Genomic DNA, 22,304 nt, shown 5'->3' with positions numbered 1-22,304 from the left:
TGCTGTATGTGGAAGCCTTCCTTTTTATACGTACACTGACTGATGGGGACAGAAGACAAAGCAAGGGACTGGGCTCTCTCTGGTTGTCCTGCATCCTTCTTTTGCACTAGAGTGGGGCAAATTCCCTCATAGAATCAACCCAGAATGGCCTGGGTTGAAAAGGACCACAATCATCATCCAGTTTCAACCCCCCTGCTATGTGCAGGGTCACCAGCCACCAGAACAGGCTGCCCAGAGCCACATCCAGCCTGGCCTTGAAGCATCTCCTCCAGGGCTGGAGGTAGGAAAAGCCCTCAAACGTTTTGTCATCTCCAAGAGTTTAGTGCATCCAAAATCATGCAAATATCTAAGATGTGCTTCTTATTTCCACAGCTCGTGCCAAACCACTGCTGCCCTTCCAGCTCCTTCCACACCTCTCTGTCTGCTCACTGCTGGTGTTTGAGTAGCGACACTCCTTTTCCAGGCTTGATGATGGAAGAGGCAGAAGGATTGCAGGACAGACACGTGTTTCGCTGCTCTCCCTGCCTCTAAACACACTGTCCGTCCATCTCTTAGAGGGTAAAAATAAAGCAGCATTGTTTAATTTCTGGAAAAAGCTGGATGACAGTGGAAGGGGTCAAAAATACACATAGCAGCACTCCTCATCCCACTGTCTCAGCTGTTGCTTCCTGAGAGACAGAAGCATGTGGTTGCTAAAAATACCCTTGCAAAGAGAATACATTCCCTGTCCAATGGGAGAGTATAAATTAGTCTGAGTCCTAACATATACAACTGCTTGTGGCTGGGAGAAACAATTCCAAACGTGGGTTTTGGAGGGGGTTTCCTAAGAAACAGAAGACCCAGCCCTGTGTAGGTTGGCAATAGTACGTGGAAGATCTCCTCCTGCCTTTTGTGCTCCCACCCCCTGTCCCTCCTATGGGATATGGTGCAGCTGGGGGCTGACCCTTTTATAAACGTGGTCTTGTAGCAAGGAGAATTTGACAGGAGTGACAGAAGATTTGGCTCACTGCAAGGTACCTGGGAATGACCAGAGGGGGAATGGAATCAGTTGAAGTGTTCACGACTGAAGGCAAAGGCAGGGGCTTGAAAGCACAGAAGGAATTCTTGCCTGGAGATGTCATCTTTGCAGAGCCAGCCTACGCTGCTGTGGTTTTTGATAGGTAAGAGAAAAGGACTTGTAAAACACAGTTCAGAAGTCGTCTAAATGTCTGGGTGGGTGAAAGCTTGAAGGTGTCTGGATAGCATCAGAGAGGGGTGCGAAGGGAAGTTAGAAACACTTTTGTACTGATACACTCCCAGCTTACAGCGATATCCTTCCCAGGGCTCAGAGCTGCTTTTTCACTTGATATATGGCACAATCTGTTTCCAGGATGTGAGCTTGCAAGGTGCTCGATGCTGCCTGCTTTTACTAAACGCAGTGAAAGTTGTGTGTGTTTAGTGCCTCACAGAACTGGACCCATGCTGCATTCCACTGAGTTACAAGAGGAAGTGGAATGCAGCGAGAGAAGTCTCAGACACTATGCTGAAATCTCCAGAGTATAATGTGAGATAACACTGAGTTACACTGCTTTGCTTGTGTGTCCCACTACCCAGCTGTATGTGTAGCCCCACGGGCAGCTGTCTTCAGACTGGTAGATCTGCAAGTGGTGTTATTTCTCCTTAAGTAATTTTATGTTTATAACTAGCTAAGTTAACAGAAGTCGAGTTTCTACTTTCACTCTTAGGCAAGAGCAATTTGAACTTTCTGTTCATACCCATACAGCCAAGAAACTGAATTTTGGTGTGGATGCCTTTACTTTTCTGCTGCTTATTTCAAGGGTGAATAACACTTGATCAGCCTGTGCTGCCAGAGCAGCCTGTGAGTGCCTACTTCTGCCCTTCATATTAGTGGAAGATTCACTTAAATAGCCTGAAAGCTAAAGGACGCAAAGAACCAATTTCTGTTAATCTCCTGCGGAATAAACCTTGACTAGAGCCTCTGATAGAAATGGGATTTGTCCAGCCTTATAATGCAGTATCTGAGAATAGAATTTGTCCCAACAATTTTAACCAAAGAGCTGGATGTCAGCTGACATTCTGGGCTTAGGAAATTTGTAAGCATTCCTCGAAGGCACCTGCCCTGAATCTGAGTTTTGCTCCAAGCAAATACAATCATTATAAGAACTCACCATTTAAGTGGCCTTATTTAATTATTTTAATGTTAACTTACTGAATTGTTGACCTTGCATTCAATTACAGTGATTAGTAACAAAGCCACCTCTCCTTGACGTGCCCTCTCAGCTCTCATACTTTAGCTCCATTTGCGTCTCTTACTGGACTCCATATTTTATTCAGAAGTTCCTATAGAAAACGACTTCTCTCCTACACCTTATTAAATTGAGCACTGAGAACGTTTCGCCTTTTGTTTGCTGGTTGACTTTTTTTCTCCTACACTAAATGTTGTGAACATCACACATATAGGAGAGCAGCCAGGCTGCAGTCAGTGTAGAGTTCCAAGAAACATTGGGCTGTGCTTCCCTCCCTCCCCAGGCTGTGTTTATTTAACTCCAAGAGCAGCAAAGTTGTTAAATAAACACATCTCTTGGACTGCAGCGGATGGGAATGGGTTCAGTCATTCTTATCTCTCTGCTGCTTCTTCATGCTCCCGTGCAATAGTAGTTGACTCTTACCCTCCTGTGGCATGTTTCATCCCAAAGTACTTTATATGTGTCAGCAGTGAAATGCATTCCCAAACTCTCTGAAGCTGATGTTGCCAGCTAAATGTTTTCTAGTTAGTGCTCAGCAGGGGTATCCTAGCCTGATATGGAATGTAACTGTTGCACGTAACTCCATTGAGCTGACTGCTCTTGAAGGATAGCCTGGATCCTTCTAGTACTCAGCATCTTAGTCTCTTGCTGAAAGCGGTGAGTATATGAATTACGGAAAGGGAACTCAAATATGAATGACTGGTAGCTTTCATTTTTCAGCTCAGATCCTACCAAACATGTGATCAGATTTCCATGGAGCTCAATTTTCTTTGTTTATTCAGGCAAATATTGAAGCACAGGAGTGCAGAGTGAGTGGAAAATTTGGTCTGTATCTTGCAACCATTTCAGGAGCTCAGTTCTATGGGAAATCTGGTCACAGAGTGGATGCTGGACCTCTGAAAACCTGTGCATGGCTGCGCTGTGATTGATATGGATGGCCACAATGCTGTAATGACCACACTACGATCTTCTGTGTGACTGCATGTGTTGTGGCAACAGCAGGCAAAGGGAAGGCACCTTTTCTTGATTAATCAGAGCAGCTCTTCAGAGGTACAACACTGTTTTCTTTGTGTGGCCACACCATAGGGTGGAAAGCAGCTTGTGTTTCTGTATAGGTATGAAACTGCTACTCCATGGGAGGTGCTGAAGAACATCTGAACAAATAAGACCAGTCAGTTTAAGTGGATTCTCCTACAGGGCAATGTGATGCCTCTTCTAGCAGTTCACTTTGGGACTCAGCTTGCAAATTAGGATGCCTAAAGTGAAGTTCTGATTTAAGTGACTGCACAAAGCTAAGGGCAGGATTCAGTTGGTATCAGTGCTTAGTGCCATTTGAGATGCTCCAGGTTGTCTGAGTCATCCTCTTAGGGCTGACAGGTACAAACTGGGATTTATGAGAATCAGTCCTCCTCTGGAACAGCATTACAGGGCAGATGAGAGTCCCCGCAGAGCTTAAAATAACATGAGGCTCCTATGTTTAAGCAAGTGAATCCAGCCCTAAGTGCCCATTACAGCCAGTGGAGCTCAATATTGCATATGGAAGGATATGGAAGGATATGGAAGGATATGGAAGGATATGGAAGGATATGGAAGGATATGGAAGGATATGGAAGGATATGGAAGGCTGACACCACCACAGTAAGCAAAACTGCTTTCTGGATCATACTGTGTGTTTTGACTGGAGCTCTAGTTAACCCAGGGCACAGATGCAGCATCTAAATATGTAGGCTGCATCCCAGTCAGGAAATAAACCCCTGAAGTCACTGAAGTCATTTAGACTAATGGGGACGTGTACTTTTCAGTCCAGTGAAGGTCATCGGAGCAGCAGCTTTTACACGGTGCCAGAGACCTCTGATCCAATAGTACAGGAAACTCAAAGAGAAGCTAAAGAAGGTTTCTAAAGACATCAGCCAGCTCATATTGAAGCTAACACGTTACTTGACACTGTGGTTTCCTAATGCAACAGGCCCACTGCTTCTACCTGAACTAGAACTGCCTGCTAGCAGAGATGGTGAATACCAGTTGAAAGCAGGGGCAGATCTCAGTGTGATCTCCTGTTTGGGTGTGTGAACAAACTCTGTGTTTGAATCAGCCTTGCTGTAATCAGCACTCAGAAAACACCAATCAGCGTCAACTTCTCTTTCCCTCAAATAGATGCAGAAAGTTGGAAATAACAGATTTTCTCAAGGAATTATTTGCCTCTGTTGGATCTTTATTTTCAATTTGCAAAGCCGCTGTGCGTTCCTGGTTGGCCATTACCTCTAACTGAAGCATGCTATCATGCTCTGCTTATGTACTAAAAGTTTAATCCTTCCCTCCTCTTCAGTTTCTCTTTGAAGATCTCAGCTCTCCTTCCCTCACAGCTTCCTTCAGGATGATGACATTCCCTTCACCTGGGCTCAATGTACAGTATGTGACCTTCTCACGTATGTCAGCTCTCAAGTTTGTAAGAGTCTACGTTTCCTGCAGGCATGGGGAAGCCCGATATATTTCTGTCAACCTTCTCTTTATGAGCTTGCTCTTTAACTTGTAGGATTTGAAAGAGAGTAGTCAAAGCAAACAGCATCATGTGGTAGAAAGCTAAGATCACTTGAAGATTTGCTTGATGAGTGATGTACGAAGTGGGACCCAAATACATTTACTTTGCCTGCTTCTGAAGCTATTCTAACATCCTCTGTATGCTGCTGAGAAGAGGGATGAGAGCCAGCCAGGAACAGAAATGGAACAGGTGAACTTAGGTGTACTTTTTATCACCTGTGTGTGATATTTATCATGTACAGAATGAAGTACACTCACTTCAAATGGCTTTTGATCATTTTACTGCTTCCATTAGCTATTCAGTGAAGTCCTCCTCTATTCTTTTGCAGTACAGCCATCTCAACTTGCTTTTTCAGATCAGTGAATGAGGTGGGTGGGAAATGGTTGGCAGATGCTTACGTTGCGCATGTCTCAACGATGAGGTGAATGTATTTCCCAAGGCAGTACTCAGCCCTCTGTCCTGGCAGGTCCTACAGATCTGAATCCATCTGAATCCAGTCCAAGCAGTCGCTAGAGGTATTTGCTTCTTTTGCTTTCACTGAGAGCTGTGCTTGTGGGAGCCATGGTTTAGCTGACAGCACTGTCACCTCTTGCATTAGTTGGCTGGCATATTGAGTCATTGCTTTTGTGACAGCAGCTATGTCCAGGATTAGCAGTGGTTGTACATCTCATCCATGTAACACCAGAGTTCATGAGCCCCTCAAAGTCCAACTCAGCTGACACTTGGAGGAGAAGCCAAGGAAACCTGAGGCTCCTCATAGAGTCATTTAGTGAGTCAGTCAGTGGTGTCTGCCCTCCATGTCAGTTCTAAATCCCTGACCTGGCAAGGCTGAGATGGGCTGAAGAAATCACTGTGCTAATGAAGATTGTGCTTTTGACCAGGATTAAGAAAAAGATGTATGTATACTCACAGTTTATACCACATGAACACAATGAGGTGGTTGATGAATGGCCAGAGGTCGCCTCAGAGACTGCAATGTACATTGACACAGCAGAAAACAATTGTATTGTTGTATTGTGTTAAAGCAAGGGAGCAGAACACACAGACCTCAGGGGTTCAGACCTCCAGAAATCTTGGGCAGGATCTACATGTATCTCCAGAAACCTTCAGTGCTGCCTGGCCATGCAGGATCTTGACCATGGGCTGCTATCCCTATGGGGAGAAGAATCTCTGTCTGGAACCACACTGGGTTGTGTTAGGCACTTTCAAGGCAAGACAGAGAAGTTCTTATAAACCAATTGTCTCCACAGGCTGAGAGACTTGGGTTTAACCTCAGGCTGCTCCCTGTGTCCTTGCAGGATCTTAACTTTTGCAGAGGGGGTTGCAGAGGAGATTGTGGAAGACTCCAATCCTTTTGTGTCTTTGGTGCTGTCTACCTGCAAACCTACAGGTATCAGAACCTGTCATAATGTCCATTCCTGGGCTAAGGGGCAGCCCAGTTTTTCATCCCTGTCTGGGGAAGGACAGAAGCTTGCAGGACTCTTGGGCAATTTAAGGGCTTGCAGTCAGACAGTGCTTGAGTGATGTTTGTTGAAGATTTGGGCAATTGATCTCAAATTCTCACGTCTCTCGATTTTTCTTTATAGCACCAAGAGTTGAGCCTTTGGAGGCCTGGTGTGTTATTAATACATCCATTCTTTTTTCTAAACCATTGCTGAGCACAGAGAATCCCATGAGAGTTTGGGAGAAACATGGTGTTTTTAATACCTGCCAACCTACTCAGATTACTGAATAATTCTACCTGCAGCCAGCATTCTGGTTATTTTTTCATTCTGGGGGAGCTGAGGAGATGAAATCCTGCATTAGGACTGGGGTTCTACTGCACTGTATTCACACCTACCCTATCATTCTTCTGTGGAGGGAAGCTTCTTTAGCTGCCCATTCACTTTCTGTCCTCCCTCAAAAGGGGCAAGCAGCAGAAGGGTGCCCCATTCCCTGTGCAAGATATCTCCCTGTGCTTCCCTCCACAACACAACCATGTGAGTTTTATCAGCTCTTCTGTCTCTTCTTTGCCTTACAAGGAATGTAATCTCTCTTGCACCTCTCTGCCCCCCTGACTTGACAGCTGACAGAGTACAGTGTTGCATTTTTCATCACCTCCCAGCTATTTCATCTGCATTAACAGAGCTGGCTGCATGGACACACACTCCCTCTTTCCCCATGCTGACTGCTTGTCTTGCACTGGGCTCGCTCCCCTGCACCAGCACTGCTTGCTGTCATTTTCCAAACCTCATTTTTGCACGTGGTGTTGCCTGCTGCAAATCAACCTGCTTTACATCAGTGGCCCTCTCCATCCTGCCTGAGCCAACGCACAGGGTAGATGGTTTCAGTAGCTCATGCACTAGTGCCAGAGGAATGAAAAAGCATTTTAAATGTTCTGGAATAGAAATAAACATGCACACATATTTATATATATATATATATACACATATATTTACATAGGGGGAAGAGGCAAGACAGTCCTGTGACTATGGGAGTGATTCCTACTTGTGGCACAGCCTTCTCTTGTGATTGCCAACTCATTTTTTCCTTCCCCGTGCCTGTTTCCTTGCAGTGGGCAATGATAATGTTCTGTGGTGTCAGTGAACTTTCTGCAATGAGAACTTCCCCCAAACACAGAGGTGTCTAAGCAGTAGGAGTTTAAATTCCCCCTTGCTGTTAAGCCTGGCTGGAGGCAGAGAAGTGTGCAGCTGCCTGGAGAAGCAAACTGCTGGGGAAAAAAAGCCTGCTGGTGCAGCACGGAGAAAATCCCCAAATCTCCCCCTCCTTCCTACTGAAATGAGTCACAGGAACAAACAACTGGACATGTGAATCAGGGCACATGGGGTCCAAGACCCTGGGCACTCCTGGAAGGAGGATATCAAATTGGGCTTCATCAGTATACTCTGATATATTCCTTGCCCTTGGTTATAGTTATGTATATGCAACGGTAGGATGCTTTTTGGAAACCCTTTTCTGAAGACCCCAAAGAGGAAGCATGCTCCTTTTGAAAGCTGTTTCCCCGCTGTGCTGTGCTCATCCAGCTCACAGTAAACCTCAGACTGAGGAGCAGAAATAGCTGGTGAGTAGCACTTAGAGCTGCTGGCACCAGAGACACGTCAGACCTTTAGACTGGAAGAAGGAATATGCACTGGTAGCCTGTCTGTAGGACAGCTTTAAGTGGCCTAAAGAGCACAGTGCTAAAGCTGATGCCAGACTAAACAGAGCAGAACACATCCCTACATCAGGCACTGCCCTTGTTACTTTGCTGTTTAACGGCACCCCCATGGGTGCCATATTCTGGAGCAAGCACTCAATCATCAGTATTCTCAGCTCAGCACCATATTTCCCTTTTGAATATGAAAACCCTCTTGGATTTATTAATAACATCTTGCAGTATTCATAAACACAAATACTGCTTCCAAAACTTGGTATTACAGTCAGTCTGCCCCTTGTCCTACCCCAGACAGTGCTCCATGAGCACTTCTGAGTTCAGCTTTCTTCTGTCTTCAACTGCTTGGTGTTGCTTGCCTGTCCCTGGGGCAGCTGAAATTGCATTCAAGTCTGGGCAGTTGTGCTTGGGGTTGGCTGAATGGGTTCCTCAGCCCTTTGTCCATCCTAAGGATCTTTCCGGAATCCCTGGGACCAGGAGAGCCCCAAAGCCACCCAGACTGGTGTTGCCTGGTGTTAGACAGCCAAGAGACATGCTGTGACTGATGAAGGGAGGAGAAGATATATAAGAGAAGGCTTTATGATGAGGAGATCTACTTTGAAGGAGGCCATTTTCTTGGATTTCTTATGTCATTTCCAACACAATACCAAGTGCAGGTCTGCCCATATAGATGCAGTTCAGGTCCAGAGGCAGAAAGAAGTGTCAAGCAAAGCTGCTTTTACTTCATAGAAAAATAGCTTGGTTTCAAGCAGCGAAAACACAGGATTTCCCTATATAACCATCTCAATCCGTCAGTCATCATTATCAGAGCATTTCTGATGTGTATTTTTATCCCTACAGTATGACTGTGCCTAAATAAAGCTTGAGATAGCAGCTAGGACCACACAGACTCATTAGATATCTGCTTTCTGCTTAGCATGGGCCAGGCAGAAAACAAAGCCAGACTGAAAATCCTGTTAACAGTAGCAGTGCTGAGGAAGAGCAGACAAGCAGCAGAAAAGAGGGCTAAGAGCTGGGGAATGCTTTATTGCTTTCCTCCTTTAAACAAAATATTTGTCTCTTTGGCATAGCCAAATAGGGAAGCAGCAGCATCAGACAAGTGCATGAGGATTAAGCTAGGTGGGATGTTTGTCCATCCTCCCAAACTGTCTGAGGTTCCATCATACTGTGCAGGAGGAGCCCATGGACAGAAAGCTGAAAGGAGTTGACCCATTACCCTCAGTAAGTTTGCAGATGACAGCAAGTTTAGAGGAAAAGTCAGTCAGTCCAAAGGTAGGAAAGTCCTGCAGGGGGACCTGGATAGTCTAGATCACTTGGCTGAGGCCAGTTGTCTGAGGTTCAATAAGACCAAGAGCTGCGTCCTGCCCTTTGGTCACAACAGCCCCATGAAATGCTACAGGCTTGGGGCAGAGTGGCTGGAAGGCTGTGCAAAGGAGAACAACCTGAGAGTGCTGGTCAACAGCCAGCTGAACATAAGCCAGCAGTGTGTCCAGGTGGCCAAGAAGGTCAATGGTATACTGGTTTGTATCAGAAGTAGTGTAGCCAACCAGGGCAGGGAGGTGATCGTCCCCTGGTATATGACCCTGGTAAGGTCACATCTCAAGTTTAGTTCAGTTTTGGGCCTCTCACTACCAAAAAGACATGTGTGTCCATGGAAAGGCAATGAAGCTGTGAGGGATCTGGAGTACAAGTCTAATGGGGAATGGCTGAGGGAACTGGGATGGTTCAGTCTGGAGAAGATGAGGCTCAGGGGAGACGTTAATGCATTTGCACAGGCTTCCCAGTGAGATGGTGGAGTCACTCTTCTGTTCAAGAACTGTGTAGCTGTGGCACTGAGGGACATGGGTTAGTGGGCATGGTGGGGATGGGTTGGTGTTGGACACGGTGATCTTAAGAGTCTGTTCCAACCTTAATGATTCTATGACACTGTGATTCTATCACTGAGGCATAAGCCTGCACGTCTTTCTGTCCTTCCAGCCTGACACATGTAGTCTGCCACACCTGCTTCAAACGGCAGGAGAGGCTCCATCGCTGCGGCCAGTGCAAGTTTGCCTACTACTGCGACCGGACCTGCCAGAGAGATGCCTGGCTGAACCACAAAAATGAGTGCTCTGCCATCAAGAAGCATGGCAAGGCACCCACCGAGAACATCAGGTGAGAGTGGGCCCGGAGGGACTGGGCACACAGCCTGGTTGTCTGGTGTACCACCAGGCTGGGGAATGATGGGGGAGGACAGGAAATCCCTCTGGGGATGGTGAGAGAGAGCTGGGTGTCCCAAGTTGGATGCATAGAGGTGGGAACTGGTTTGGGGAAGGCCACAAACATCCCTGAGCTCATGGGCTGGGGCTTGGAGGAAAGTCCACAGTGTGAGGGGGTTGTGCTCCTGCTTTTGTTTGGTTCTAGACACCCAAAACCCTACAGCAGCTGAATGAGGTGAGGAAAAGCCACCCTGTTAAGTTTCAGTGGGAAAAACAGGGATGCTCCAGTATGTACTGATTTTGATTCATTTCCTGGCTCCATAGTAAGAAAATGATAGGAATCCCCACAGAAATGGAAGAAGTTGTCCAGGGCTGGGTTTCTGTAAGACTTCTCCAGATAAGAACATAGATGCCATGGGAAACCCCTGTGGCTTTCTTCCCTTTAAAACTAATGGATCGGGACCAGCCATGAACTTGTCATGTATGGCCTGGCTGCACGCAGTGTCCCACCCATAAATGAATTTTTGTGGCCTCTCTGTCCCCATCCTTGTGCTGGGTGGAGCAACACCAGAACCTGAGTAGATGAGCACCAGGGTCTGCTGTTGCATGGTGCTAGCACCTTGGGCTTTCTCCTGGCCAGGCTGGCAGCCCGGATCCTGTGGCGGATAGAGAGAGAAGGCAGTGGGCTGTCAGAGAACTGCCTGGTCTCTATTGATGACCTGCAAAACCACGTGGAGAGCTTTGATGAGGAGGAGAAGAAGGACCTCCGTGTTGATGTGGAAAGCTTCCTGGAGTTCTGGCCAGCTCAGAGCCAGCAGTTTGGCATGCAGTACATCTCCCACATATTTGGAGTGGTATGTCAAAGATTTCATAATACCCTTTCCTAAAATGTTAACTATACATTTTTGTGGTGCAAAGAGAGACATTCTGTGAGGCTGAGCAGCTCTGCCCCCAGCCCTGCTGTGAGTCAGTGCGTGTCAGGCTTCATTAACCCCATGGGACATCAGCTTCCACCAGGGACACACAGCACCCCAGTGGACAAATCCACTGGGCACAGGGAGACATCCATACAAGAGACCAGTGCACCTTCACCGTGTATCATTTCTAGAATTACCTTCTGTGATAATCTTGTAGGCATTCCTCCTTTCTCCTTGAAGTTTGGAGGTGGGATACTTGGTGGGAGGTTTGGAGGTGATACTAATAGCTGAATTCAGCCGTTCCTCCTTTCATGCTTCTTCCTTCCTGTGTTTTTGGGACTAGATCAACTGCAATGCCTTTACCCTCAGTGACCAAAGGGGACTGCAAGCTGTTGGCGTGGGAATCTTCCCCAACCTCTGCCAGGCCAACCACGACTGCTGGCCCAACTGCACTGTCATCTTCAACAATGGCAAGTGAGTGTGCATCATTGCTTTCCTCAAGCATAGCGGGCATCTACCCTAACAGCCAATGCACACAGCAGACTGCTAACCTCAGAATGTCAGATCCCTGTTCCAGAAAATCTATTCATTTCCTTCTCTAGTCCAGAAACAAAAAGTTAGGATTTTCTTTTGAAAGATGAGCTGTTTTTTAGTCTTGTTATTTAAAAAAAATGCTGTCTGATAGGCCCAACAGAGCTTTTCAGCAGGGTTTGACCTCAAATCCAGTGAACCAGCAAGTAATTTTCCCTTGTGAGTTTTGAAATCAGGCTCAAAATAGACAGATAGAGTGGCAAGTAGCTACCTAGATAGTTTCAGTTAAGGCTTCATAAGCAGTAAAGGAATACTTACAGTTAATGAATTATTAAAGATTAAATAAAGTCCACAGTCCAAGAGTTCCTCATAACTGAAGCTTGCAATCAGCCATGTATCACTAATGTTTTTATGGCCATTCCTGACACAAACCCTCATCTCTTTGGGAGCGTGCAGTCTCTATTAATTACTGATAAACTCTTTAGCAATAGGTTCTTAATGAGAAATGTGACTGTTATCTGCAAACTGAGTCACATGTTAGTGCTGGATGCCCTAACGTGCTGTGCATTTTAATTTCCCACCCAAATCCTGCAAGAAAATATCTGCTGGATGTGTGAGATAGGAAGAGCCTGAAAGGCACAGTGGGATTGAAGGGATGTCCCAGCAGAGCAGGCAGTGGAGGCAGCTGCTCTCAGTGCCCTGCACAGCCGCCGGAGGGATACTCTGCCCTCCACCTCCTCCTAAGCCAGGAGGAACCTAAACTGCTGCTGATCCAGCAAGCAGCACTGTGTGCTTGACATTAACTGCAGGAAACTGCTTGCCAAAAACTCCACAGCCACAGTGTTTTATCAATGTTTTCTGCTCAGTCTTAAGATTTTATACATTCCTATGTTCAGCAAACTTCAGTGCTGAGCCTAAGGTAAGCCCACAGCCTCCTCTCCTTTAACTAACACGTTGCTTGTGCACCCCAGTTCTCACTGCCAGTTTTACCTGTTAAAATGGTACCAGTATTTACCAATCCGCTGTGGAATGAACAAAAAGAAAAGTGCTTTAGGATGGTTACCTTTGTGATCCAGAAGCAGCTGGAGCCTAGGCTCTAAAGCCAGTTGCCATGGATCACATATGGGGTAGCGGGGAGCCTCTCTGACCAGCCTGGGTGCTGGAGAAGGTAGTTGGCAGGGGTAGCAGCCCCCAAACCTCAGTTTCTGGGCGGTAAGTAGAGGAATGACATTTTGCTTGCGTGGCAGCCTGATGAATTTCCTGCATTAATCCTCTTGCTGGCTTTAAACCATGACCATCTGCTTACATTAGCAAATTGGCCAGGTAAATTATCAAGGTTTCTTTTCCAGGAAACCTGGAGACAAGAGCAGCTACTGTTGCAGGGGCTGAGCTCTCTATCAGCACTCGAGGCACAATGCTGGGCTTGAGGTCTCATTACAGAGCATAGTTGCTGATATCCCAGTCTGATTTCCATTTCCAGCTGCCTTTTGGAGAGCATGACTACTGATGTCAGAGAGATGTTTCTGGTCAGCACAAAACCAGCCCTGCAAAATGTCTTCAGAGGATTTTACTCATCCACTGGCTGACAGCACTCCTAAAATCACAGTGCCAGGACAGCTGTCACTAAAACCACTGTGAGCCAGTGATGTGTGGTTTGGTTACAGTAGCTGTACAGGGACAGCAGAGCTCTTTATATCATTGTGCTGACAGGCATCTGGAGCTCCAGTGCCCCCAACCAAGATGATCCCAGTTCACCCAGTTTCTTTTGTTGTGCTTGTACTGGTGTAAACTGCAGATATCTGTTTTGTCTTTCAGTCATGAGGCAGTAAGATCAATGTTCCACACACAGATGAGGTGGGTCACTCTTGAAAGTGTTGTCCTTCCCCTTGCCATGTACTCCTCATGCCCCGTTAATCACTCAGCTGCAAACAGCACCGAGGGGTTCCAAAAACCCTCTGCTTGCAGAAAACTTCACTTTCTGTTTCCTGAACTTCTGTTCCTCCCCACTAAACCCAAACCTCACTTAACTCTGCATTTTGTAGTAAATTAAACCTATAGCAGTAATGTCTCCCTGACTGCAAATTCCCTCCCTTCCTTACTGCCCTCTCCCATGGCTTCTTCTGTCTCAGTATTTCCCCTCCACTTCTCATTTCTCTGCCCCAAGTGCAGCAAGAGCATGAAAGTCAGAACAAGGTCTTGCTAATCTTACATAGCCCAAAATAAAACCTTGCGTACTACGCATTACTGACATACTAAATAGTCCATGTCTCTTCTGCAACAAACAGTGCCCTGTGAATGCACTGACTACAATAGCAACACCGTGAGATGTAGGCTTCATCCTTTTTTTATCTTAGTACATGATTAATGTTTTACCTTTTGATGATGCCACTGTTACCTGATGCGAGAATTCTCTTTTGCTCGAGAAAAGTAGACCAAAAAAAGAAGGAAAAATTCTTTACCTCAGCTCATACACTTGGTATGTTACATGCAGTCCAGTTACAGAGACACTGTTGTTTTCAAACTTTGTTTCCAAAAAAACCTGTGAAGTTTCCTGTAATAAGAAATGAAATACTTCTTTACCATTGACTCAGAGCATTACAGATAGGACCATAAAAGTGAGCAATTGGGTTTTACTTCTGATTAGAGTTGCTGTTTCCAGGCCATTTGAGTTTTGAACTCCCCAGTGCTCTCTGTGCACGTCTCTCAAGGTCCTTGGAGGCTGGGGCAGACACTGGGGAAGGAGATAGTGGAGGACAAGCTTGGTGAGGTTATCAGCTGACAGTGTCTCTCTAACTGTAGATTTAAAATATACCATGTGTGTCCAGGCTTGTTTGAAATGTTATCAATCCCCTCGTCACCACGGATGACTGCTTAAAATATACCTATGGTACTTAGGCTATCAGGGGCATCATAAAAGTCAAAGGCTTGCTTCTTTGGTTGCATGACTCACTTTAATGAGGATCCCGTTAAGTGTGAAGGGGAATGTTTCTATGTGTAAACCTTTCTGATGGAAATTACTCCTTTTTGTGTGCTCTCTCCAGGAGTAGCTGGTTGTACCTTTCTCTGGTTGGCATTTTCCTGTGGTTCTGACAGGTCTAATACATGCCCTTCATTACGATGACATGTTCAGTGATAAATTCAGTATGAAATGTGCTGTTGATATGATCTAATGCCCAGAGAAAGTCAAGACCAGCCTCAGTGTGTAGTTTTCACAGCAGCTTTAGCAAAGCTAAGGACCCAGATAGCTTTTAGCTACCAGCCTGCCTACAGTGCTCAGGTTATCTGCTCCCTGTCCTGGTAAGACATTTTGGCATAGAATCACCGAATGGCTTGGGTTGGAAAAGGCCTTAAAGCCTGTCCTGTTCCAACCTCTGCTGTGGGCTGGTTGACACCCACCAGATCAGGCTGCCCAGGGCCCTGTCCAGCCTGGTCTTGAGCACCTCCAGGGATGGGGCACCCATTGGTCCCTGGGCAGCCTGTGTCAGTGCCTCACCACCAGGAGCATCCCCCAGGAGCTTTCTTCTAAAACACAGTGTTGATCTGCTACAGACGTCCTGGCTTCGCGGTGAGACCTAAGGGAGGCAGCTTATCCAGACCCCATGTTGGAGGGATAGCCTAAGACATTTATCTTGCTGGAGTAAAACAGCAAAGAAATTTGAGTGTTCACATTATTTAAGATGTCTTACAGAGAAAGACCTGAGATAAAGGTAGGTGTAAAAATCTGGCTTTCCAAAGGCCAGATTGCACTGTCATCAGTGCAAGTGTTTGCCATGGCTTTTGGGTTAGTCACAGACTGGTGTCTTCCTTGTGTTTGATATTGGTGTTAGGCACCAGCTTAGATGGCCTATGTAGAAAAAGAACTATTCCTGGTCAACTGTTTCTAAGGCTTTAGGTAGAGATGCACAAAATGGATTTGGGCATCTCTTATTCAGCACCCAGAGGGCACATCTCAGTTTTTCAGAGTGAAAATGATACTGAAAGCAGCCCAGCTCAGGATCTGGGAGTCTAGCCAGAGCTCTACAAGCAGTATGCAAGCTGTGCTGAAAAAAGATCTGAAGTTCAAACTCAGCATTTTACAAGGCTCATCGTGTGCTTCTGATCGAGGGGTTTTCTTGTGGTGAGATTCTCTCCAGCATAATAAGATTTTATGTCTGGGTTCATCCCTCCATTTACCCAGGATGGGACCCTTTTCAGCATATCCTGGCCAGGGACTGGTAGGAGGGCAGGACAAACTGTTGTCACTGTTCAGTTAACCAGACTGATGCACATCTCTGCACTGCTAAAGCAGTACCTGAGGGCAAGAGCTGATTTGATAGCAGGATTTGTCCCTGATGTATCTATGGCTGCATTTGCTTCTCCGATTCCATATCTCATCTTCTTTGCACCCAGGATTGAGCTGCGGGCACTGAGCAAGATCTCCCCAGGAGATGAGCTGACTGTGTCCTACGTGGACTTCCTCAATGTGAGCGAGGAGAGGCAGAAGCAGCTGAAGAAGCAGTATTACTTCGACTGCACCTGTGAGCACTGCAAGAAAAAGATCAAAGATGACCTGATGCTGGCAGTGAAGGAGGGGGACAACAAGGTATGGCCCAGTGGTGCCCTCAAACAGAGATGGTTGTTTCTCCTCCAAAGCCTGGGGACACCCAACAGTGCCAGAGTCAAGTTGTGGCAGTCTGAACAGCACCAGTGCAAAAAATGAGATCAGGACTGAAACATAATTGAGACCAACATGAAGTCAAATAAGCACAGTCAGTTTAATCCCTATTATGTGACAGGCACACAGGTTTTCATTTTTAAAAAGCCCACAGAACAGTTGCCTTTAACTCTAACCAGCAACAAGCAGAATGATAAAATATTAGAAGATGAGATCTAGAACTGAGAAAAATGAAGGCGTTTAGATTGGACTTTTTGACAGGAACTGAATGGAATCAAAGTTTTGAACAACAGCAGAACAGAAAATACTGTATCATATATATATATATATGTATGTATGTATATATAACATATATATACGTATAATAGTCCATGAGAACAGGACCAACTGGCACTATCTAAGCTGTACAGTCTGTAAAGATGTATCATCATGTTGGCTTTGGGAAGCTTGGAATCCAGTCATCAGGCCCTCCTTGCACTGGCTGGTAAGAGTGAATTTGTTCTATGCCCTGTCATTTGTGCCTGGTTGCTTGGGCAGACCTACTGGGAAGAATTTGTGTGTTGGACCATTCATTTTTCAGTCATCTGTGTTTTGCTGGGAAATCTGACAACTCATCAAGTAGAAGGACATAAGGCTGTGTCTCGCTGTCGGCGTTAGGATGTGTTGCTTGGCCAGCAGCTCCTATTTTCAGAGCATGTTGATAGCTCTAAGATCTCCTCTTTTTGTTCTCGTGCCCAAGGATATAATTGCTTAAATCTATTTTTCCTCTGTGGCAGCGTTATCTTCAGGGGGGTTCTATTCCTGTAAGCTCTACAAAAGATAAATTGTTGCAAAAGATATTGCTAAAAAATCCCGTTGCTGAACTATCAAGCTTCATGTTAAAGTCCCAGATGCAGAAGCATTTTCATCAGACTTCCTGTAAAAGCATTTTCAAATCACTCCTGCAGTGGGCTGCATAAAAAATCTCATCTCTCATGCCTGCTATCAAGCATTGATGCGCACCATCCCCTCACAGTGAACACTCTATACGTTCTGCACTGCGCACTCTGGGGGAAATACGCTCCACTATCTGAAGTCCTGGCATAGAAGAAGCCTCCTGGTATCTTTACACGAGATATGATTTCAGCTATTATAAATACCCTCCATCCACAGACAATGAGTATCCGTGCTGACCTCACCCGCAGAGCACACCGGCTGTATCGCATTCCTTGAATTCAGGCTCACTTGCCTGACAGCAGCAGCACTCACAGCTGTGTGGAAAAAGCTCTATGAATAAACGTGAGATGGACAGATTACATCCTCAACAGCCGCTCTGGCCTCCGCTTCATCACCCCTTCCAAATAGTAGCAAAGCTCCCATTGTTTATAATGGCAACAGGATTAGTGGTCTAGTAAATGCAGGGAGATAATTTTATTAGATAAAGCTGCTGTGGAAGTGCTGTTGAAGTGCCTGTTCTGGGAGTCTTTACTCAGACAGCATAGTGACATTAACACTGCCTTTGAATGAATGTGCTCTTGCCATTAGGACACCCCATGTGCTGCTCAAACATCTGCTGAAGTCTGACTAGCTATGACAGTTTCAGTCTAATAATACATAATAATTCATCATAACACATACATAACCATGTACATATGAGACACATAGCTCTGAAATGCTACTATTTTTCCTTCCATACTGAATTTTCAAGAGCTTTTCTGAACTAGTTAAATCCCGGACTCCTCAAAAGTCTGATCAACCAAGTACGGCAAAAAGACAGTGGAGCTGTCCTGCCCTGTAAGTCCAAATCTTTGCCTTCTTCATTGCATCTTCGGGTCTCTGCTTTCTGTCCTCCGGCCACGTGCCTGGATTCTGTCCTGGTCATGTGTCTCCTGGCCAGGCTCTTCCTGCAAGTACCCAGAACCAGGCAGTTGTGTCCTGATTTCAGATTTCCCATTTACCAAAAGGAAGGTTGTGATAGCTAGAATTGTTTGAAAATGCAAATTCAAACAGCTTGGAAACACAGAGGATAAGTAATTGTCTTATACTTCAGCAACAAATAGAGGAAGAGGAGGTGGCTAATTAGGGGCTGGTTAGTGTTTCATCAGGTATGCTTGGATGTGTATAGTGCCTGGATGTCAGCTGGTGGATATTTCTCACCAGTTTTCCTAACTTTGTCCCCAGCCTTCTGCAGAGACAGTGAAGGAGGTTATCCAGTTCTCCAAGGACACGCTGGAGAAGATCAACAAGGCCCGCCTGGAGGGAACTTACCACGAAGTGAGTCCCTGTGCTTTTGCTCTCTTTCTGTGTATGTGGTGCCAGGGGAAGTAGGTCTTGTCCCCTCTAAGTCAAAGATTTATGGGTGAAACAAAGTTCCACCTTCATATTCTGAATGTCTCTGTGTGCTTCCTGTCTTCTTGGCAGTTCAGATCACAAAAGCTGACACAGAGAAGCAAGTGGGAATGGGACAGTTCACATCTCCACCCCCACAGGGAGATTAGGGGCATCCTTTGCATCAAGGTGCTTATAGGAGGTTGGGTAGATGGCAGGAGGGCATAATCACTTCTTTCTCTCTCACTTTATGAAAGTAACCCTGGGAGAGGAAGATTTGAGTGCAGATCATTTAGTTTTATGCCTCTTGACACATAAAAGATCCCATCTTCTCCAACCTTCATACAGTCTGAGTTGGCCTCTAGGACTGGTATGGACACAAGGCTCAGGAGTGGCAGCTTCAGGGCTGGTGGTGCTCTGACTTTCTCCTTCTCTATGCTTTCTGGATGCAGGTTGTGAAGCTGTGCCGTGAATGCCTGAAGAAACAGGAGCCTGTGCTGGGAGACACAAACATCTACCTCCTGAGGATCCTCAGCATTGTCTCTGAGGTGCTCTCCTACCTCCAGATGTTTGAGGAAGCAGCTGAATATGCCAAGAGGATGGTGGACGGCTACATGTATGGCTCTGCTCTGTTTTTGGCAGCTCTCTGTAGTTATGCAGTGTTAGGCAGTGTGTTATAGAAGTTATTTTCTTAGTCTGTTCCCATCAGGACAGAAGTGCTGGCATTCAGACTCTGAGCTGATCACCAGACAGAGAGGAACCCATTCTTAAATGCATGGAAGTTTGCAAACACCTTGAATTACTTAACTTTAAATGCTGAGCAGTTTGGGTCATCTTTCATTAGTCTCTTTGTTTTGGTCAGAAGCATCTCAGGGCTGTCCAAGTAGCAAAGCACAGAGCCTGAGTGCAGGACAGAGAGGCCGTCGCTGCAGGACTTGGTCTATTCCCCTGCAACCTACTGGAAAGATAAGTTGCAGAGAAAAGAGGAGCTGTGTCACATAGAGGTGACTCAACGTATCTTTTCGCTCCTGAGTAATATGTGGCCTTAGCTAATGAGATATTGATGATCCTTACCTTTTCAATTTAGGCACATCATTACATCTGTGAAGTTGGTGACATCTGGGCTGTCTGATCAGGTCTCCAACCCAGGTGTCCAGGTCACATTGCCCGCAGGTTGTTCCATTCTCTTTCACAATACCTTGTGTCCTTGTATAACTCATGTCCTCCTGCCCCTAGCAGGGCCGCACATTTCCTGGCACCAAATTCAATAGAATCTTCAACTGAGTAAACAGTTTGCTCTTTGGAAAACAGGTCACATCATTAACAAACATTTGGGAATTGAGATCTTTCCTGACCTAAAATTACTCAATGCTTTTCCAGGAAAATATACCATCCCAACAACGCACAGCTGGGGATGGCTGTGATGCGAGCAGGAGTGACCCACTGGCATGCTGGCCTTATTGAAGCCGGGCACAGCATGATCTGTAAAGCCTATGCCATTCTCCTGATAACCCATGGACCTTCCCACCCAATTACCAAAGATCTGGAGGTAGGTATCATGATCTCCCTTCTTGCCTCTGTTATCTGCCTAGATGAGATGGTGTTACATTCAAGCTGCAGGTATGACCCATCTGTAAGAGAGACAGGTCAAGTTATGGCTTCTTACTAGTGCCATGGTTTTCTCTAGGTCATATTAGTCTGCTGGATTGTGCTTCCTCTTGGAAATTTTCATCCCTGAAAAACATCCTTTATTCTGCACCAGGACATGCATTAAAAATAGCCATTGAGCCCCTGAATCTTTTTTTGAAACCACTGAGCCCAAGGGCAGAGCCTCCCATTCTTCAAACAGCCTGACCTCATTGCTCTCAGATGGATGGCATTCCAATTTGGCTGTATCAAATTACACGTGATGAACTTGTTCCCCGCTTACCAACCAATACTCTTCATCTTATATTGATGACTGTTCTTCTTTATTTACCACTCCTTAGTCCTTCTGGGCTGCAATTTATTTCTATTTTTTTTCTCAAATGATGGATATGTGTATTTCCTAGCTTAAGGTCAAGAGCTGCAGGTCTCAGGAGAACTACACACATTGAGCTTTGATGAAGTATTTATAACAGCATCTGAGGACTGCTCATTTCTTTATCCTATAACTCACTCGATATGGCCTGTTGGCTTTATGGTATTCTCCTTTATTAACCAAAAAAATGTACACAGTGCCAAATTAAAGCCTTTATTAATATCTTTGTCATAACAGCAAAGCTATGATCTTAGAGCAATTTTATACAATCAGAAGACTGATTGTCATGTGCCTAAACTAAAATAGCCTGCTGACTGTTCTCCTCTTTACGTATATATCTCACAGGTTAAGACTCCAGCACCTTCATTTCTGTATTTCCCTTTTCACTTTCATAAGGATGAAAACAGTAGGTCTCTGACACATGCCTACCTCTGTGCTACCAAACCAAGGGCTGAAGGATCTTACTGACAGGTGTAAAAAGATTTCCTAAAATCCCTTCTGAACTTTTGTCATAATGCAGCACTACAAACGACTGCTCATAGTGAACCCAAGAATGAGGTTTCCCAGGAACCTGTAGAAGAGCTGGGTGCAGGAAGGGCTGATGCCTTATTCACCTTCATAGGTCACAGGCAGCCAGCTCTGAGAAAATAAATGCTACACCTGTTGTCCAGTCAGCCTTGGTTCTACTGCTGGGACACCTGGAGCAAGAGGGATCACTCATCACATGGCTTAAAACATCCCTGATGGACAGTCCCCATTTTTGGGCTTCATGTTTTTCACTTGCTTTGACATCTCTTGCATCACAGGTCTTTAATCTGTTGTGTCCCTCAGGTCATGCGTGTCCAGACGGAGATGGAGCTGCGCATGTTCCAGCAGAATGAGTTCATGTACTACAAGATGAGGGAAGCTGCCCTCAAAAACCAGAAGATTCAAGTCATGCCTGAACCCAGCAATGAGGCCCCACCCAGCCTCTTCCACAAGAAGGAGTAATTATTGAGCTTGACACAAAGTCAAGCCTGTTAGGTAACACCACCTGTGGCATCTCCAGACATGGGGAATGTGATATGTGAATGTGATACATCCCCAAGGATTGTTTCCTGTGCCAGCAGTCCGAGAGCATGGACCAGCAGGGAGAGTCCTGAAAATCTGAGAGCTCACAGCAGAGGAGCTCTTGGCAAAAACAGCGTCATTTTCTACCACAAGCATTAAAAATCAAAGCAAGAAACCTGCTATAAAATTATTTACATTCTTACTGAAAACCAGTTTCTCTCCAGGCAAGTCCTGCAGTCCTCAGTTAAAGTTTCAATTGGTTCTGTCCTAATTTTTTTCCATCACTTCCTTGTGGTAACATCACTTCTTGCCAGTGATATCTAAGTGTGGCTGACCAATAGACAGTATAAGTGGGAAGCTGGTTCCAAGAAGAGTCTTGTATGCCTGTGGGCATCGAGAGCAAAGCAACTAAAAACACAGATGGTATTTTGAGTAAAGCGATCTGATGAAAAACTGATGCACAATGGTTCTGCAGCTGACATGGGTGCAATATCAATCTGTGTTGACTCTGTCCATAGTGACTTGGTGCCTAAATGGGATTCCTGTCCAAAGATAAATTAAATAAGAGCAGTTAGCTTGTTAAATATCACACAGTGTCCACTGTGGTGGCAGCAGATGGACATGAGATAAGTCCATGCCAGATGCCAGTCGCAGTAGTGTGGTGCAGTGGCTGTGTGGATTGCTTTAACTG

General features: G+C 45.6%; 1 protein-coding gene across 3 annotated transcripts; it reads left to right on the top strand.

Annotated features, from left to right (window-relative positions):
• The first annotated feature begins 788 nt into the window (after positions 1-788).
• SMYD1 (SET and MYND domain containing 1) lies at positions 789-21,864 on the top strand. Of its 3 annotated transcripts, XM_072335859.1 has the most exons (11): positions 789-863; positions 968-1,160; positions 9,914-10,090; positions 10,775-10,988; positions 11,395-11,525; positions 13,398-13,436; positions 15,972-16,164; positions 18,397-18,489; positions 18,996-19,159; positions 19,924-20,092; positions 21,395-21,864. In XM_072335859.1, the coding sequence occupies exons 2-11, from the start codon at positions 1,024-1,026 to the stop codon at positions 21,551-21,553; spliced, it is 1,476 nt and encodes a 491-aa protein (XP_072191960.1). In that variant the 5' UTR covers positions 789-863; positions 968-1,023; the 3' UTR covers positions 21,554-21,864. The 3 variants fall into 3 exon arrangements, with proteins under 3 accessions (XP_072191960.1, XP_072191959.1, XP_072191961.1); XM_072335858.1 differs by having other exon boundaries at positions 801-1,160; XM_072335860.1 differs by lacking the exon at positions 13,398-13,436 and having other exon boundaries at positions 801-1,160.
• The last annotated feature ends 440 nt before the right edge of the window (positions 21,865-22,304 follow it).

Source organism: Excalfactoria chinensis, chromosome 4, assembly GCF_039878825.1.
Source record: "Excalfactoria chinensis isolate bCotChi1 chromosome 4, bCotChi1.hap2, whole genome shotgun sequence".
Classification (NCBI taxonomy): Eukaryota; Metazoa; Chordata; class Aves; order Galliformes; family Phasianidae; genus Excalfactoria; species Excalfactoria chinensis.
This window is presented reverse-complemented; position numbering and strand designations above follow the sequence as displayed.